The sequence below is a fragment of the Lampris incognitus genome, chromosome 1 (assembly GCF_029633865.1).
Source record: "Lampris incognitus isolate fLamInc1 chromosome 1, fLamInc1.hap2, whole genome shotgun sequence".
In the NCBI taxonomy this organism is placed as follows: domain Eukaryota; kingdom Metazoa; phylum Chordata; class Actinopteri; order Lampriformes; family Lampridae; genus Lampris; species Lampris incognitus.
Genome location: NC_079211.1, coordinates 6,131,608 through 6,151,362, shown reverse-complemented (window position 1 = coordinate 6,151,362; position 19,755 = coordinate 6,131,608). Strand labels below are relative to the sequence as shown.

The following is a 19,755-nucleotide window of genomic DNA, read 5'->3' as shown; positions in this document are numbered from 1 at the left end:
TGTTGTGTGAGCGTAATTCAGTTTCATCCGGGGCAGCAGATGATGTCTGCGCATTAATGCATTATGAGCATGGTTAATGAATAATAAATAAATTAGAATTTTAATTTGATTCTAATTATTCGCTGTGAGTCTTGAAACAAAAAAAAGCCAATATCCAGACGACTGCCTGTCTGCTTGCTGTTTTCCTTTATGTTCTGATGCTCCGTTTAGAAATACCAGAACATCTTCCATCACCACTTTGCCGCTTTTGCACAAAATCAGTTTGTGCACTTTTTCTTTCGGTGCATGGCAGCACACCAGCCTCCGTGTTCTCCGTCACGCGGAGCCTGCTGAACTACGCCATCAGTCCCTACACATCCTGCGGGTCCACTCTCCTATCAGACCAGCTGCCCTGCGAGGCTCCATAAGAGACCCACAAGTCAGGCCGTACCGCCGTTCACATCCTGCCCCCGCCTCGGTGACTCGCACCCGGCGGGGGGCCGTCTCAGAGACTCCTCATCCGCATCACATTTCCACCCAGCTGACTCTCAAACCACAGCGACTTAAACAACGAGTCCGACAGCGGACTGGTCTTAATTTGTTAGACGTCAACAACACCAGAAACCTGCAGGGTGACGAAGCGAGCATGGGGCAAAACCAATTATGCCCCAACTACGACGCAGACGAAGCAAATACTCCCACATGAGACAGACGAGGGATGAAGGACAGGAAGGAGAAAGGTGTTTAGCCCAACACGTACATGGACAACAGCAGACAACAATACAGTGACACACAACATTTGACACACAACCACACACTGTAGGTGAGTGGTACGTATGTGTCAGTAGTGTGAGGAGGGGGCTAGCGGGACTTCAGAGTCCTGCTAGCTGGGGGAAAGATGTTTGTGAAGTGTTTGGTCTTAGCAGACAGTGGCCTGTAAGGCCTCCCTAACACCATGTGCTGCATTGACTATGGACTCATCATCATCATCATCATCATCATCATCATCATCATGGGCGGTCACTTCAGGAATCAGGAACATCTATTTGTCATTTCATTTCATGCATACATGAAATGAAATGAAACATCGTTTCCCCCAACCCACAGCAGCGCAACACAAAGACAAAAACACATCTAAACTCCAAGAACACACATATCCAAACCACAAAAAACTGTAAAAACTACAAAAACATATCAAACACTGTCCAAGAGAGCGAACGCCAGGATGACTGTCGGAAGCAGTTAGCTTAGCCTGCCCCGCTTCCACGTCCTGTCACACCGCCCTCGGTGTTTCCTCATCGGGTGCAGCTCCAGGCAGGGCCGTGGTCTCTGGGCCCACAGGACGCAGCAGATCAGGTTCCCCCAGCCGATCCAACGCTAGCGCTCCCTTCCAGACACCTCCCCGCACACCACACGATGACACCAAAAACAGTCAATGCCAGGCAAGGCCGCTGCCAGACCACCCTCGGTGTTATCGGAAGTGCCGGTCTGCATGGGCTAGCAGTTAGCTTAGCCTGCCCCGCTTCCACGTCCTGTCAGACCGCCCTCGCTGTTTCCTCATCGGGAGCAGCTCCAGGCAGGGCCGTGGTCCCTGGGCCCACAGGACAAGCAGATCAGGTTCCCCCAGCTGATCCAACGCTAGCGCTCCCTTCCAGACACCTCCCCGCACACCACACGATGACACCAAAAACACAGTCAATGCCAGGCAAGGCCGCTGCCAGACCACCCTCGGAGTTATCGGAACTGCCGGTCTGCATGGGCTAGCAGTTAGCTTAGCCTGCCCCGCTTCCATGTCCTGTCAGACCGCCCTCGCTGTTTCCTCATCGGGTGCAGCTCCAGGCAGGGCCGTGGTCCCTGGGCCCACAGGACGCAGCAGACCAAGCTCTCCCAGCCGATCCAGCACCAGCATTCCCAGCCATCAAATGAAGACAAACTTAGACACAGACGTGGACAAAGACACTGCATGGACAGCACTGGGTGAGGCTGCTGCAAACGTGAATTTGTGCCGCCATCTTCCCACACCAGAAGTTCCACGGTTGAGGTCTTTGTTGGATCGTGCTTCGTCTGGAACCTCCACCTTGACCTATCCACCTTGGGGGATCCTACCAGGAGCCAAGCCCTGGACGGCATAGCTCTTGGGATGATTGGTACATGTAAGCTTCTCCAACACGGAAAGCTGGAGATCCAGGAGAAGTGACTATGGACTGCTACTCTACCGACAACATGACATATCGCACCATCGGGTCAACGTTATGTATTCATCTGAGAAACGGAGACGACTGAAAATCTCCAAAGGAGTTGGGAGTGAAGCGGCATCGGCTGGTTTTCTCATTCACAACTAATAAAGTGAACCAGGTTTACCAAGTCTGACTAGAACCATGGCAGAAATGAGGTGGACAGCTGCTGTGTGCATCAACTGCAGATTCTACCTTTAATTCCCGTTAGACTAGAAACAAGTAGAAAACAACTTTATTATCCACTGAAAGAAGAAGATTGTTGGTATCTCACCAAGACACAGAGTAAAATCAATACATCATAAATACACAAATAAATAGATAAAATAACTTCAAGGAATTACCACTAGAACGACCAAGCCGGTCATTTTGACTGTTTTGGATTTTCAAAGTGCCCTGTGATGGCCTGGCGGCCTGTCCAGGGTGTCTCCCCGCCTGTCGCCCAATGACTTCTGGGATAGGCTCCAGCATCCCCGCGAGCCTGAGAGCAGGATAAGCGGTTTGGATAATGGATGGACGGATGGATTTACAAAGTTTAATAACTTTGTGGGAGGGAAAAAGACACAGACCTGCCGCTCCCTGAATGCTCCTAAAACTGCATCCATTTGCATTAAATCAAGTTTTAGATCAATCGCACAACAAAGGGATGATGAGATCTACCTAAAACGACCATGAGAGGTCAAAATGACCGCTCGTAATTTTCACGTGATGTTGTGCGCCATGTCAGCATTTATGACGTGTGTTGGCGGCGTCATTTCCCTCGTGAAGTTCGTTGCTCTGTCCTAGAAACACACTAGCGTCCTCCAGTGGAGAGAAACAGTCTAAACTTGATTTGTGATTATGTCCAACATGTCTGGTTACAGCCGCCGTTACAGACGCACCACGACTACCACCGAGGCGTTGCAGTATTTACAGGCGTTGGACAGCGGCCATCTTAAAGTGTTTGAAAACTAGTATTAAAGTTGTTAAAATGTTAATTTTGGGGTCAGTTAGTTTCCTAACAGACATACTAACGTATGTAATGCATTAATATCTCAACTGGGTATTTATCTTGACACAATATAGAGTTTGAAAACCAGGTCTTTTAGGTAGGAGTGAAATCCCGGTCGTTCTAGTGTTGCAACCGACAGTGGCCGGACGTCCTGTTCCTGGGATGTCGCACGTTCGATTCCCAGCAGAAGTCATTGTGAGCCGTCATTATGAGCAGCTGTTTGTGTGCGTGTTAACAGCAGCAGATGGGCTTTAACCGGCAAATGATTGAAAATGACAACGCTCTGTTGTAGACAAACTGGTGTGTGTAGCTGGAAACATGATTATGATGATGAGTATTATGCACCAGATAAAATATGAATGCTCTTGTTTTCACGTCCTCCTTCTAGTGCCACTGATGTGAGGCACGCGGCGGCCTGACGAACAGCAACATCAATTTCATAACACGTCATTCACCGTTTCCCTTCACGGGCCAATTTATCACCGCACACACCAGGGAGGAACAGCTCCCCGCCAAACTCTGTGTGTGTCTGTCTGTGTGTGTGTTGATATGACTGGATAATTGTATGGCTGAGTGTGTGTGTTCTGATGGCTGTGTGTTGAGGGTCTCTGTGTATGTACACTCTTATGAGTAGGTGTGCGTGTGCAAATATACACGTGCCCTTAAATGCATGTGTGTGTGTGTGTGCGTGTGTGTGTGTGTGTGTGTGTGTGTGTGTGTGTGCATATCTGCATGTGCAAACCTGTGCGTGTGCGTGTGGTGTTTGTCAGTCAGCACACCTGAAGTGGGGAAGGCTTCTGACTGGCGGTGAGTCATCATCGTCATGGCGTTAAGCCTCCTGCTCTCTCAGGAACAGGGTCGCCATCTCCGCGGCACCGATGGTTCTCATTTTTACATTTGAAAAGCAAACCCGGGGCTCGCTCACAACACCCCCCCTCCCCCGTCTCTCTCTCTCTCTCTCTCTCTGTAAAAATCAAGTCTCTCTCTCTCCCCTACTGTCTGTCTGTCTCTTACTCTCCCTCCCTGTCTGTCCCTGTCTGTTGTTCGCTCCCTCGCTTGCCCTCTTGTTTTACCGTTTCTCTCGCTCTCTGACTCCGTATCCCTCTTTCACATTCTCTCACCATCCTTCTCTCTCCTCCACTCAGTCTCTCCCTCACTCACTCCATCTTTCATTGTCCCTTCCCTACTCTGTTTACCATTCCCTCCATCACTCAGTCTCTCTCACTCCTCTTTTTCACTCTATTACCCAGTCTTTCTCTCTCTCTATTATTCTCTCTCTCACTCAGTTGTCTTCTCACTTAATCTCTTAGTCTCTCTATCATTCTCGCTCTCTCTTCTCTGGCGCTTCACCACCCTGTTTCTCTCTCGTTATTCTCTCTCTCGCCTCTTTTTTACTCTCTTACTTAGTCTCTCTCGCTATTATTTTCTCCCTCACTCAGTTACCCTCTCACTGTCTCTCACCAAATCTCTCAGTCTCTCTACCATTCTCTCTCTTCTCTAGTACTGAACCACCTCTCTCTTTCTTCCCCTCTCTCTGTCTCTCTCTCTTCCTCACTTTCTCCGTCTCTCTCTTTCTCCGTCTCTCTCTTTCTTTCTCCCTCCCTCCCCTTTCTCTGACCAGGCACACACACAATCAGACTCCATGCTCATTTCTGAGCGCCGCTACCTTATCTGATATTCAATATATGTCAGATATCTGAGGACCAACCTATGCAGATGAGATGAAAAAGGAGAAGACAGCCGACGCAATAACAGCCCTGAGAAACCGCACGGCTTTTTGTCCTTTTCTCTTCCCTTACTTGGACTGGCAGCTTGCATGGTCAGTTAAGTGTTAACGGGGTTCGGTGACTATCACGACCACCACAACCTGTTAAAATGCATCATTTATGTGTGAATATATCAAAATTTGACAAAATGTAAAAAGGACACGAGTGTCAAATGAGAGAACGAGCGCTCTTTCCCACAGAACTGGAAAGCTTATTAACATTTTTTAATCCAACAGCAGGGATCTGAAATGAAGTCTCGTAAATCTCTCAGCTGATGACGTCATTTTGAGTCCTTCAGAACTTGTCCAGGTTTATTCGGCTATTTATTTATTTATTTTTCGTCTATGCCAAATTTGTTGGGACTTTTTGATCCCGTATGCCATTCACGTTGTGCCCAAAATGTGTTAAATACTGTAAGTCGGTTCTGCCAGTACACAAAGTACTGCATTTTTAAAAAGAAGCTAACAGCTGGATATTCGTGCTGGCCGTCATGTTTGCGGACGTGTCCTCCAGTCGCTCCTCTAAGAGACGGACCAGACCGAGTCTGTAATCTGGCCTAAAATGGTGTGCCAAGGCCCATAACACCCGTCTCTGTGCTTATCTTTCCATGACGTAAAAGAGATGCCCATCAGCATACCAGCTGGTGGCAGTAATGCGCCAACTCGTTGTTTGCCAACCGCCAATTAACACCAAGTAGAAGAAGAAAGTGTTCACATCGGCTACCAGCACGCGGCCGGGTAGGGCTCGAGCGCTGAATGTTCGTGCTGAAACAGCTACATTAAGTTATGCTAGCAATTTCTTTTGTGACCTTTTCATGGGTTGTTCTCACATTACGTCACATATCACGTGACGGCAACACATCCGCCATGTTGGAGGACAACGGCTCCAATACGTAGGATGCCGCCATGCTGCCACTGCGCGATGCTGCGCGTGTTCTGACAGTCAGAGTGACGCAACGTGTTTGATTCTTACTCAACAGCCGTCGTGGCTCCATATTTCCCATTGGTTAATTTCTGCGCCGTTTCCGTGGTTCAAGTCTGATCCTTTGCGCCGTCAGGCCAGAACTCTTTCTTGAAGAGAGGATCACAACTGCGATGTTTTATCTTATTTGCCCGATGTTCGCCTCAAATTTCGTTCTTGTAGCCACAGATGGACGATGAGAGCTTCAGTGTCAACAGTGGTTGCTAAGGTCCAGCTGTCCTCCAACATGGCGGCGTTGTTCGCTGTCAATGAAAAGGTCACGTGACCGAGAATGAGCCACTGCGCCGTCAAAGCCGGGCAGAAACCATGCGGCACGACGAGGCAGCAGCGGGCTTGTTAAAGGCAGTCTCCCAGTGTGCTCGTCCATCGACTGATGGACTTGGAATCCCGTCTTTGGGCTTCGGAGGTCAGTAGCGAGTGTGTCGGCGGTCTGCACAGCGAACAGTTGATGTGACTTGTCAATCAAAACTCTGATAAAAGATACACCACCCGCTCCTGGTTGCAGTGACTGGGTCGCCAGACTAAATACCCACAATGCATCTCTGAGCTCGTCACCTCAAAGCAGAAAGCAGGGGTGTCCGTTGACTTATAAAGGCCACTCGACTCTTTTCCGTCCAAAGTTCACACGTTTGTCCAAACATCGTCACTGATGTCAACGAACAGCAACAAACAGACCTCACTGCACAGGAGTTCTGCGCAACGCCCCTTTCCGGATACCCAGAATAAAATGCTGCAAACACGTGTTTCAATAAGCGCCACCTAAGAAAATAAGCTGAACTAATGAACCGGGCCCTTAACAGATTATGAATACGAATACTAATTTGTCGTTCCGAGCCAAGTGCTGTATAATTAAAGGAATACGGTGCAGAGCGCATGGCTGGCTGTGTGTGTAGTCCCGGTGCATTGTGGGAGTCTTACTGTATCTCTTTGGTCCGTCCTCCAGGCAGAAGGAGAGTGTGAGGGTGGCGTCCTCTTCAAAGAACTCAGTGGCGAAGGCGTCCCACCACAGACTGTCGCTTTCCTGCGAGGAGAGACAGAGTCAAGGTTCAGTACAACACAGTCATGTAAACTACTAATAAGACACGTTAGCCCCTAGCTAGCTAACTAACGGGTCTGACCCTTTAGCCGAGCGGTTAGTGGCGTCGCCTTGTGGTGCAGTACACCTCGTATCGAATCCCGCACCGGGCAAGAACCTAACCGGTTACATTGGTGGCAGCGGTGGGATCCGGAAGTGTGCTGATCCTCAGAAGTCTCTTCGGAGCGCGGGAAGAACAAAGCGCGAGGGCGCGCTTCCGGGGAGGGTGACGACTGTAAACTACTAATAAGACACGTTAGCCCCTAGCTAGCTAACGGGTCTGACCCTTTAGCCGAGCGGTTAGTGATGTCGCCTTGTGGTGCAGTACACCCCGTATCGAGTCCCGCACCGGGCAAGAATCAATAACCGGTTACAGTCACAACGACAGGCAGGACTGTCACAAAACCACTTTGACGCGAGTCAGCACCCAAAACCTCTAAAAGGTAAGTCACGCCGTCCATGAAAGCATCGCCCTTTCGTCCATAAAACACAATACTGGGTTCGGTTTCTAAGAGTTGCCACCGCTCCAGCCGACAGGACGGTGCCGCTCTGATCTGAGAGGGTGTGCTTCTCGAGGAAGAGAAACGTAGGGTAGGAGGGGCTTGACTTGACTGACGGGGCAGTCATCCAGTCACGGCGATGCCCCTCCCGGCGCGCGCTCGCATACCGGGTGACGTTCCACAGACACTTATGTTTTATCTTGAAACTGAAAACATAAAATGAACACAGTCAAGTCCGCCTGTCTCGAGTCAAGTCCCGAGTCTTTAACTTCCAAGTCGTCTCAAGTCTTTTTTTTATCGAGTCAAGTCACAAGTCATCAAAACAGCGACTCGAGTCGAGTCCCCATCTCTGCCTGAGACGCATCATGCATACCTACTGCAAGTCTGGCTACAGGGCTCACCGCCGCAGCCTTTGGCCTCCAGGGAGACTCAGGTAGGATACGTGTGATGGGGGGGTGGGGGGGTAGGATACTTGGGGTGGGGGGGGGGGCTTATTGCATTTTAAAGGGGATTTTGCTAGACAGCCATGATGAGCACTGGCGAAAAGACTAGGATTAGTTTCAGTTTGTTTTGAGCAGTGATAACAGGATGCGTGTGGGTCCTGATAAAAGTCTTTTAAGTCAATTTTGACTTAAATGATAGAGTACAACAGCAACAAGATCAACAGCAACAAGGTCCCGGGTTCAAGTCCCGGGGTAGTCCAACCTTGGGGGTCGTCCTCTGTGTGGGGTTTGCATGTTCTCCCCATGTCTGCGTGGGTTTCTTGCGGGGGCTCCGGTTTCCTCCCACAGTCCAAAGACCTGTAGGTCAGGTGACTGGTCCCTAGCTGTGAATGTGTGTGTGTCTATGTGTGTGTGTGTGTGTGTGTGTGGGTGTGATGGTCTGGCGGCCTGTCCAGGGTGTCTCCCCGCCTGGAACCAAATGACTGCTGGGATAGGCTCCAGCATCCCCGCGACCCTGAGAGCAGGATAAGCGGTTTGGGTAGCGGATGGATGGATGGATGAGTTTCCAAGAGTTTAGCCAATGTGATTTTTTATTATATTTTTTTTTTTGCCCGTCCAAGGATGATATTGCCTCGTTTTCTTGAATATAGCTTTTTTTCCCCCTTCTTTCATTTCTCAGTGAATTTCTTTCATCCAAGCTTCTGTCGGGGTGCTATTTCAGCTTATTCCGGTCGAGATGTGTTCGGTATTGGTTGTGACTGTACCAACGCTTCGAGTTCAGACTTTTCTCTAACGATAAAAACTTGCCAGCAGTTTTCTGTTGCTTTGCCCCCACAGAGGTGGACAAGCTCACTGGGAATGAGTGAGTGAGTACCGTCCCACAAGCGGCCACGAGGTGGTTCATAGCTGAAGAATCCAGACTTGCTGATGTTATCATCGCCCATCCATCCATCCATTACCCAAACTGCTTATCCTGCTCTCAGGGCCGCAGGCATGATGGAGCCTTTCCCAGCAGTCACTGGGCGGCAGGCGGGGAGACACCCTGGACGGGCCGCCAGGCCATCACACAGCCCCCCACCCCACCCCACCCCACACACACACACATACCTAGGGGCAATGTAGTACAGCCGAGTCACCTGACCTACAGGTCTGTGGACTGTGGGAGGAAACCGGAGCCCCCGGAGGAAACCCACACAGACACGGGGAGAACATGCAAACTCCACACAGAGGATGACCCGGGACGACCCCCGAGGTTGGACTACCCCGGGGCTCGAACCCAGGACCTCCTTGCTGTGAGGCGACCGCACTAACCACTGTGCCACCGTGCCGCCCTTATTATTATTGTTGTTGTTGTTGTTGTGTTGTTGTTGTTAGGATCACCATCATCATCACAGGTGTCTGTGAATGTTCGCATTCATCCAGGTCATGATGATCCAAAGGAGTTGAATCGAGTGCAACTGGACTTGGTATATATCCAAGAAGACGTTTGGCCTCTCATCCAAGAGGCTTCCTCAGTTCCTGCCTTTCTGACTAGACCAAGCTAGTCTAGTCAGAAAGGCAGGAACTGAGGAAGCCTCTTGGACTAGCTTGGTCTAGTCAGAAAGGCACGAACTGAGGAAGCCTCTTGGACTAGCTTGGTCTAGTCAGAAAGGCAGGAACTGAGGAAGCCTCTTGGACTAGCTTGGTCTAGTCAGAAAGGCACGAACTGAGGAAGCCTCTTGGACTAGCTTGGTCTAGTCAGAAAGGCAGGAACTGAGGAAGCCTCTTGGACTAGCTTGGTCTAGTCAGAAAGGCACGAACTGAGGAAGCCTCTTGGACTAGCTTGGTCTAGTCAGAAAGGCACGAACTGAGGAAGCCTCTTGGACTAGCTTGGTCTAGTCAGAAAGGCAGGAACTGAGGAAGCCTCTTGGACTAGCTTGGTCTAGTCAGAAAGGCAGGAACTGAGGAAGCCTCTTGGATGAGAGGCCAAACGTCTTCTCAGATATATACCAAGTCCAGTTGCACTCAATTCAACTCCTTTGGATCACCACAGTTGTGGAAGTACAGGTCATAGCATCGGCAGTATCCATGTTGTTTTTCGCTGAATGTCATTTCCAAATGACACGGGAAAGATTCCATGACTCGGCAGAGACGGACCATCATGTGCGTATGAGAGACCCCACCCACACGAGACCCCACCCACCCACACACGTAATCATGTTCACTCATTAGCTCTGAGATCACCTCTCTAACACACACACACACACACACACACACGTCTCAAGATGCGGCGGGTGGCCTATCAATGATGGCATCCCCCTCCACCCCCCACCCCCACCCCACCCCCAGCAGCTGCCCTTTGACATTCAAAATGATGGTAATTTACTTTGACACGTTACGACAGATGGCGGCCTTTCGCTCGGCGCTGGGCAGAGGGGTCGCCGGCACTTCCCGCGTGTTAAAAATTAGCGTTGTCGCCGCTGAGCAGCATCAGGCCCGACGAGGGGCGCCCTGCGGGTCAACAACTCTCATATCTGACTAGTCCATGACACAGAGAAGGGGGGGGAGGGGTGGAGGAGAGAGAGAGGTAGAAAGAGAGGAAGAGAGAGGGAGGGAGAGAGAGGCTGAACAAGAGAGAGGGAGAGGGTGAACAAGAGAGAGGGGGAGAGGGAGGGTGAAAGAGAGAGAGAGGGAGAGGGTGAACAAGAGAGAGAGGGAGAGGGTGAACAAGAGAGAGAGGGTGGAAAGAGAGGAAGAGAGAGGGTGAACAAGAGAGAGGGAGAGGGTGAAAGAGAGAGAGGGTGAGGGTGAAAGAGAGAGAGAGTGAGGGTGAAAGAGAGAGAGAGTGAAAGAGAGAGGGGGAGAGGGTGAAAGAGAGAGAGAGTGAAAGAGAGAGGGGGAGAGGGAGGGTGAGAGGGAGGGTGAAAGAGAGAGAGGGGGAGAGGGAGGGTGAAAGAGAGAGAGGGTGAGAGGGAGGGTGAAAGAGAGAGAGGGTGAGGGTGAAAGAGAGAGAGAGTGAAAGAGAGAGGGGGAGAGGGAGGGTGAGAGGGAGGGTGAAAGAGAGAGAGGGGGAGAGGGAGGGTGAAAGAGAGGGAGGGTGAGAGGGAGGGTGAAAGAGAGAGAGGGTGAGAGAGGGTGAGAGGGAGGGTGAAAGAGAGAGGGGGAGAGAGAGGGTGAGAGAGAGAGTGAAATAGAGAGAGAGTGAAAGAGAGAGAGGGGGAGAGGGAGGGTGAAAGAGAGAGAGGGGGAGAGGGAGGGTGAAAGAGAGAGAGGGTGAGAGGGGGAGAGGGAGGGTGAAAGAGAGAGAGAGTGAAAGACAGAGAGGAGGAGAGAGAGGGTGAGAGAGAGAGTGAAAGAGAGAGAGGGTGAAAGAGAGAGGGGGAGAGAGAGAGTGAAAGAGAGAGAGAGTGAAAGAGAGAGAGGGTGAGAGGGAGGGTGAAAGAGAGAGAGGGTGAGAGGGAGGGTGAAAGAGAGAGAGGGGGAGAGGGAGGGTGAAAGAGAGAGAGGGTGAAAGAGAAAGAGAGGGTGAGAGAGGGTGAGAGGGAGGGAGGGTGAAAGAGAAAGAGAGGGGGAGAGAGGGGGAGAGGGAGGGTGAAAGAGAGAGAGAGTGAAAGAGAGAGAGGGGGAGAGGGAGGGTGAAAGAGAGGGAGGGTGAGACACGTGCTGCAGTGACGATGCTCTGCCCCTCAACCTTCCCTTGCAGGTCAACCAATAGGTGACTATGAAGCTGAAGGGATGATGTGCTGGCTGGCAGACCCATCAGCTGGGCCCGGGGCCCCAGACGGACGGTCCGGGCCCTCGTGGCGTGAGACTGGAGGGATGAATCACACAAGATGGGAGACTTCTCATATTCACGGGTCCTCCTTAAAGGGCGGAGATTCATCCCTCGCTCAAACGTCAAGTCTGGTCGAAATGCTGAAATCAAGAGTTTGTTTTGTTTTCATCAATTTATTTCTGATTTCTCTCCCAATTTGGTGGCCAATCGATCCCTATTTTAGTTCAAACTCCCACCCTCATACTGCATGTGTTCGCCAACTGCATCTCCCCGGCCGGCAGTCTGGAAGGAGTCGCCTCGTCAGACCCAGTCATGTGACGAACACAAGCCGACTCCGCCCCCCTCCCGAAGACAGCCCTGCCAATTATCGCTGCTTCGTCGAGTCCGGCCATAGTCGGATCTGACGAGACCGGGCCGCGAACCCCCGGTCCCCAGTGGGCAACTGCATCGACACAAAGCCGACGCTTAGACCGCTACACCACCGCGGACCCCTGAAATCAGAGTTTTTGAGGTAATGTTTCCACTGGCTGGCCGGGCCGCGCTGGGAACCACGCCGCTCTGAGTCCACACGTCGCCTCCTGTCACTTACACATTCCCTTCACATACACAATAAGTCCTTTTGGCTATACAAGCAGAGATTGTCATTCATTCAATATCCCAAAACCGTGGAGGATCCATCATTTTGTCAAGGAGGACTTGAGGCACCTGCGGTCCGCTGAAGAGCTCTTAATGAGCCTCCGTCCTGTTATTCATCATCTCGTACGGGGACGTGTCACCTTCCTCAGATGACAGATAACTTCTGCACAGCACAACTCTGAATGCTCCCACACTTCCCTCGCTAGCTCAGAAGAAGAAGAAGAAGATCTGGAGACAAACTTCAGTTAGAAGTGGCCAATCCATCTATACTTCCCAGCACGCTTTTCACCGTGTGTGTGTGTGCATGAGTGTGTGTCTGTGTGTGTGTAGTGTGTGCATATTGTGAATGTGTGTGTGTGTGCATGTGTGTGTGCATATGTGTGTGTGTCTGTGCATGCGTGTGTGTGTCTGTGTGTATGTGTGCATATGTGTGCATGTGCATATGTGTGCATGAGTGTGTGTAGTGTGTGCATATTGTGAATGTGTGTGTGTGCATATGTGTGTGTGTCTGTGCATGCGTGTGTGTGTCTGTGTGTATGTGTGTGTGAGTGTGTGTGTGTGTGTTGTATTGTATTGTAGATGTATTATGGAGTGTGTGGTATTCAGAATTGTTCCATACACAACACTGTCTGAGATGTTCTCTTGTGCAGACACAGTGTGAAAGGGGGGCAGTGCAGTTGTGGTGCAGAGCTGAAAGCATGTTTGTATTTGTTAGCACAGCGGAGGAGAAGCAGCTGACTTGTGAGGAACATGTTGTTTTGATGACGGCTTGGAGGACGGGGCTGGACAATGCCAGAAAGTCTGGAAAATAGAAGCACAGATTGTAAAGAAGTGTCAAGGCCACAAACGGCAGCAAAGTTTCACTGCACAGTACGCACACACTGTGTGTAACGCGTGATGAGATGGAAAGATGGCGACGCAAATTCACGTTTGCAGCGACCTCACCCAGCACCGGTGTGGGAAGATGGCGGTGCGAATTCACGTTTGCGGCGGCCTCACCCAGTAGCATCCATGCAGTGTCTTTGTCCACGTCTGCATCTAAGTTTTGTCTTCGTTTGATGGCTGGGAGAGCTGCCGCTGGATCGGCTGGGAGAGCTTGGTCTTCTGCGTCCTGAGGGCCCAGGGACCACGGCCCTGCCTGGAGCGGTGCCCGAAGAGGAAGCACCGAGGGCGGTGTGACAGGACGCGGAAGCGGGGCAGGCTAAGCTAACTGCTAGCCCACAGACTGGCAGTTCCGGTAACACAGAAGGCGGTCTGGCGGCGGCCTTGCCTAGCCTTGACTGTGTTTAGTGTCGTCGTGTGGAGTGCGGGGAGGTGTGTCAGAGGTGTCTGGCTGGGAGAGCTGGTGCTGGATTGACTGAGGGAGCCTGGTCTGCTGCGTCCCGTGGGCCCAGGGACCACAGCCCTGACCGGAGCTGCACCCGAGGAGGAAACAGCGAGGGCGGTCTGACAGGACGCGGCAGCGGTGCAGGCTAAGCTAACTGCTAGCCCATGCAGACCAGCAGTTCCAATAGTCATCCTGGCTGGTGTTTGTTCCCTTGGACAGTGATTTTTGTTGTTGTTTAGTTTTGATATATATGTTCGTTTCGATATATGTGTTAGTTAGTATGTGTGTTCTTGAAGTTCTTGTAATTTTTGGATGTGTTTTTGTCTTTGTGTTGCACTGCTGTGGGAAACGATATTTCGTTTCTTTCATTTATGGAAATGAAATGGCAAAATATTCCTGATTCCTGATTCCAAAACAGCAAAGCACCTTACCTTCTCAGTTTAATATACAACTCCCGAAAGCAGAAATTGCACTGAGGTGAAGGCAGCGTTTTGCGGCTTGTGCATCACCATCTCACACATGGGCAAAGATCGAGACTCCATTTGGAAACCGTAGGATGCCTTTGAAAAGACCCGAACAGGGGAGCATCTTATACAGTCCCTATGAGACCACCTGGCAGGAGCAAAATCTCCGTATACAGAGGTGGGATAATTTATATCATTTTCTGTTTCGATAGAAACTTTTTATTTCTACTTTATAAACGTCAAGTTCATAACCCAGCCACTGAGGATGCACAAACCAGCGCATTCTTAGTGCCCGGATAAATGGGGAGGGCTGCATCAGGAAGGGCATCCGGCGTAAAACCTTTGCCAAATCAAATATGTGGATCATAAATCAGATTTCCATACCAGATCGGTCTCGGCCCGGGTTACCAACGACCGCCACTGGTACTGCTGGCCAGCAGGGTGCCAGTGGAGACTATGCTACGGTTGGGCAAAGGAGAGGGAGAGGGGGAAGGCATGTGCAGAGGCAGCGGGAGAGGAGGAAGGGTAGGAGTGTGGAGGTGAGAGTTGGAACTTTGAATGTTGGCATTATGACTGGTAAAGGGAGAGAGCTGGCTGATATGATGGAGAGAAGAAAGGTAGGCATACTGTGTGTGCACGAGACCAGGTGGAAGGGGAGTAAGGCCAAGAGCATCGGAGGAGGGTTCAAACTCTTCTCCCATGGTGCGAATGGGAGGAGGAATGGGGTAGGGGTAATTCTGAAGGAAGAGTATTTCGAGAGTGTGAAGGTGAAGAGAGTGTCGGACAGAGTGATGAGTATATGAAGCTGGAAATCAAAGGTGTGATGATGAATGTTATCAGCGCATATGCTCCACAAGTCGGGTGTGAGATGGAAGAAAAAGAAGAATTCTGGAGTGAGTTGGATCTGAAGTTCATGTTTTTACTCTGACTTGGACTTGAACTGCATACAGGATCATTTATATGAAGGAACAAACACAATCAAAAGTAAGACAAACGTTATGGTGCCACATTTTGCAAACATCAACGCTCCCCAGCCCACTCCTCTGGACCTTCACACAGCTGGTTTCTATTCAGACAGATGCTCCTGTCAGTTTAGATGTATTTAGCGTATTTACATTCATCAGGTGAGTGTAATTAAATAACTAACAGGAAGGGATTTAAAAGGTAGAAATGTGAGACAGTGGATGCTGAGGAGCTCTGGTGGAGGAGCTCTGGAGGAAGGTGAAGGTTTTACTCTGTTTATTAGTTCCCCTGCTATTAATCTGCAGCGCTGACCTCTGTGTGGTGGTGGTGTGTGTGTGTGTGTGTGTGTGTGTGTGTGTGTGTGTGTGTGTGTGTGTGTGTGTGTGTGTGTGTGTGTGTGTGTGTACTTCAGGCTAGATGGAAACCTCTTCAACATCCGAAAGATCCAGGCAACCACCAAGTTGTCTGCAGTGCAGGTCCTTGAGCTGCAGTACGCTGATGACTGCACTCTCGTAGCTCACACACCAGAAGGCCTGCAAACCATCCTTGCCACAGTAGTGAATGCCTACAGCAGGCTGGGTCTATCAGTCAACACCACCAAGACTGAGGTGTTATGCCAATGGAGGTCCAGCCCCCCACCCACTATGCCTGTCCAAGCTATAGAACACCAGCCACTCTCAGTTGCTCCATCTTTCAAATACCTGGGCAGCATCTTTTCTGAGGGCTGCAACACTGATCACGAAACTCATGAGAGAATCAAACAAGCCTCTGTGGCCTTCAACAAACCCCGCTGTAGGTCTTCCAAAACAAACACCTCCACCTGCACACCACAACTGCCGTTTACAAAGCCGTCTGCATCACAACTCTCCTATACAGCGGTGAAGCCTGGGTCACATACAGCCGCCACCTAAGGTTGCTGGAGCGGTTCCACATAAGGTGTCTACAGCGGATCATGGGGGTCACGTGGTGTGACCGTGTTCCCCATGCTGAGATTCTTGCCAGGACAAACTGCAAGAGCATAGAAGCCACGGTCACCGGACACCAACTGCGCCGGCTTGGGCGTGTCACCGGGACGCCTGCCACATCAAGTCCTGTATGGACAGCTTCATCTGGGCCGCCGGGCCGCAGGTGGTCAGAGGAAGCGATACAAAGACCAGCTAAAAACACCGCTGAAGAAGTGTCGTATCGACCCCTTGAGACTGGAACAAGCTGCCATCAACCCTTCCAACTGGCGGGAGATCTGCCACAGAGGTGTAGAGCAGCTGGCAATGGAGAGGAATGTGGAAGAACAACAGAAAAGACTAAGGAGACAGACACACAACCATGCCTGCCCCCACTGACGCACACTTCATATGACCCAAACGTGCAGCAAAACTGGTGGATCAAGATTTGGACTCTACAGTCATCAAAGAACACACCGTTAACGAGGAGGGACGTCATCGCCGGACTCGATGGACTACCAGCAAGTGTGTGTGTGTGTGTGTGTGTGTGTGTGTGTGTGTGTGTGTGTGTGTGTGTGTGTGTGTGTGTGATTTGGTGGAAATCAGTGGAGAAGCCTGTGCAATGTGTCTTTTTTGTATGACTGCATTTCTATAGAGACAAAGAGCAAGAGAGGAGCAATACAGTAGTATGGACAGACAGAGAGGACGAGAGAGAGAGAGAAACAGACTGGCAGATAAAGAAGGGGAGTGAAAGAAAGAAAGAGGAGTAGCTAGATAGATGGATCGAGACAGCGAGAGACTGAGAGAGAGAGGAGAGAGAGATGGCAACGGCAACATTGTAATTAATGCAGTCATGCCAATAAAGCATCGTTGAATTGAGAGAGACAGAGGGAGAGAGAGAGGGGGGGAGTGAAAGTAAGGGAGAGAGAGAGCATAAGAGAGAGAGGGTAAGAGAGGGCGCGAGAGAGAGAGAGAGGGAGGGTAAGAGAGAGAGGGTAAGAGGGAGAGACGGGGTAAGTGTGAGAGTGTGTAAGAGAGAGAGGGTAAGAGAGGGCGCGAGAGAGAGAGAGAGGGAGGGTAAGAGAGAGAGGGTAAGAGAGAGAGGGTAAGAGAGAGAGGGTAAGAGGGAGAGACGGGGTAAGTGAGAGAGTGTAAGAGAGAGAGGGTAAGAGAAAGAGAGGGAGGGTAAGGGAGAAAGAGAAAGAGATAGAGGGTAAGAGAAAGAGAGGGAGGGTAAGAGAGAGGGTAAGAGGGAGAGACGGGGTAAGTGAGAGAGTGTAAGAGAGGGAGGGTAAGAGAGAAAGAGAGAGAGAGGGAGGGTAAGGGAGAAAGAGAAAGAGATAGAGGGTAAGAGAAAGAGAGGGAGGGTAAGAGGGAGAGACGGGGTAAGTGAGAGAGTGTGTAAGAGAGAGAGGGTGAGAGAGAAAGAGAGAGAGATGGCAATGGCAACATTGTAATTAATGCAGTCATGCCAATAAAGCATCATTGAATTGAGAGAGACAGAGGGAGAGAGAGAGAGGAGGGGGGTGAAAGTAAGGGAGAGAGAGCATAAGAGAGAGAGGGTAAGAGAGGGCGCGAGAGAGAGAGAGAGAGAGAGAGGGAGGGAGGGAGGGAGGGTAAGAGAGAGAGGGTAAGAGGGAGAGATGGGGTAAGTTAGAGTGTGTAAGAGAGAGAGGGTAAGAGAGAAAGAGAGAGAGAGGGAGGGTAAGGGAGAAAGAGAGAGAGAGGGAGGGTAAGGGAGAAAGAGATAGAGGGTAAGAGAAAGAGAGGGAGGGTAAGAGGGAGAGACGGGGTAAGTGAGAGAGTGTGTAAGAGAGAGAGGGTGAGAGAGAAAGCGAGAGAGAGGGAGGGTGAGAGAGGGTAAGAGAGAGAGAGAGACATTATGTTTGGTCTGACTCAGCGAGCTGATTGAGTTCAGTAGATAATCCACTGCCATGCAGGGGCGGAGCTCCTGGGATTGACAGTCAAATCCAGGGTCAACAAGACTCCCTCTTGTCAAGCGCACACACACTTACACACACTTACACACACACACACACACACACACACTAACTACTGCAAAACTGCCACTTTCCCTCGCTCACTGTGAGATAAGAGACTCGTCGATTCTCTTCTCTTCTTTGCTACTTGCATTTGTTTTAGGACAACCACCATCAATGGGGGGGGGAAATAAAGTATCAGGAAAAATGTTATTTTGCAAAATGCACTTCCCGTCAAGCTGTCACAAATGAAACAGCACACATTTAATTGGTAGCGTGAGTACACTTCCTGCTCAGCCACATGACAGTGTGTGGAAGTGTAATGGGCCTTGCAGCTGGCGCCTTTCTGCAGCGCTGCAGTAAAAACGTCTGCTAAATCACTTTCCCCCCCATATGAAACACCATTCCCACCTGCGCTGCCAAACACTTAAAGACTCTCTACCCCAAGTCAGAGGAAGTTTTACTGCTCCGTCGCCAGGTGAGAGGACGTCATCGGACGTCTCGACTCCTGATTGGACGTTAACTCCTGAGATCCACTGGTAGTACTCCCGTCTCTCCCGTCTCAAGTCCATTTGATTTGTACAGCCCGGTATCACGAATTTGCCCCAGGGGGCTTTACAGCAACACAACACCCTGTCCTCGGACCCTCGCATCGGATAAGGAACAACTCCCTAAAATAGGAGGAAACCTCGGGGAGAGCAACAGAGGGGGGGGTCTCTCTCCCAAGACGGACAACGTGCAATGGACGTTGTGTTTACACAATCTACAGAATACGACACTGAAAGAGGATAACAGAATTATAATGGAACTAGAAGAAGCCCGCTACAGTGTAGCGGTTTGGTTCTCCACCCGTCTAAATCTCCCTCCTCCTCTTCATCCTGCCAGCTAACCGCCTTCCCCCTGCCCCTAAACCCCCCCCCCACTCCAACTCCCTCCCCCCAAATGCTCAGAATCATCTGAAATGCCGAGAAAAGTGGTTTTTAGCCATTTTTTGGAAATTAATATTTTTGCATAATTATGCATAATTATTATAATTATATTTTAATGTTCTGCTATTTTTCTGGTCCTCTCTGGAACAATACGTACCACCTCCAAAAAAAATTAGGATCATAAGTGCATTTTTGCAAAAATGCATATATTTTACATAATGCCAAAACATTTCTAAGTCCCAGAAATTTTTTTTTATATAGGTGAAAAAATCAAAGATGCTCAGAATCACCTGAAATGCAGAGAAAGGTGGTTTTTAGCCATTTTTAGAAAATTGCATATTTATGCATAATTATGCATAATTTTAATTTTCTAGGATTTTCCCCTTACTCTCTGGAACAATACCTACCACCTCCACAAAGAATTAGGATCATAAGTGCTTTAGTTTTTGGTCCCGCTGTCTACACTAACTAACTAACTAACTAACACACACACACACACTAACACCACACACACACACATTCCGAAAATATATGAGTAGATTATGAGATACATGAAGAATCCTGTTTTCACTTCTTCCACAGCTCATCCTGTTTGGATTGTTCTAATTCAGATCTCCGTGTTGAAGCCCCCCGCTCATTCTGTTGGTAAAACAGTGTTTCTTTTAAACTTGCTGACGTTTCACCACAGCCACGCTTCCTCTCATTCCCTGTAAGTGTTTTATCGCAGATCCCCTTTATTCTAAAGATCCCCCATTTGATTTAAATGTCTGGCTGAGCACCGTCCTCCCTTACT

General features: G+C 50.1%; 1 protein-coding gene across 1 annotated transcript in view; it reads right to left on the bottom strand.

Annotated features, from left to right (window-relative positions):
• ldb2a (LIM domain binding 2a) overlaps nucleotides 1-19,755 on the bottom strand; it is a 148,823-nt gene that overhangs the window by 92,387 nt on the left and 36,681 nt on the right. The window contains 1 exon segment of the mRNA XM_056275057.1: nucleotides 6,870-6,972. Within this exon segment, the coding sequence (XP_056131032.1) occupies nucleotides 6,870-6,972 (103 nt within the window).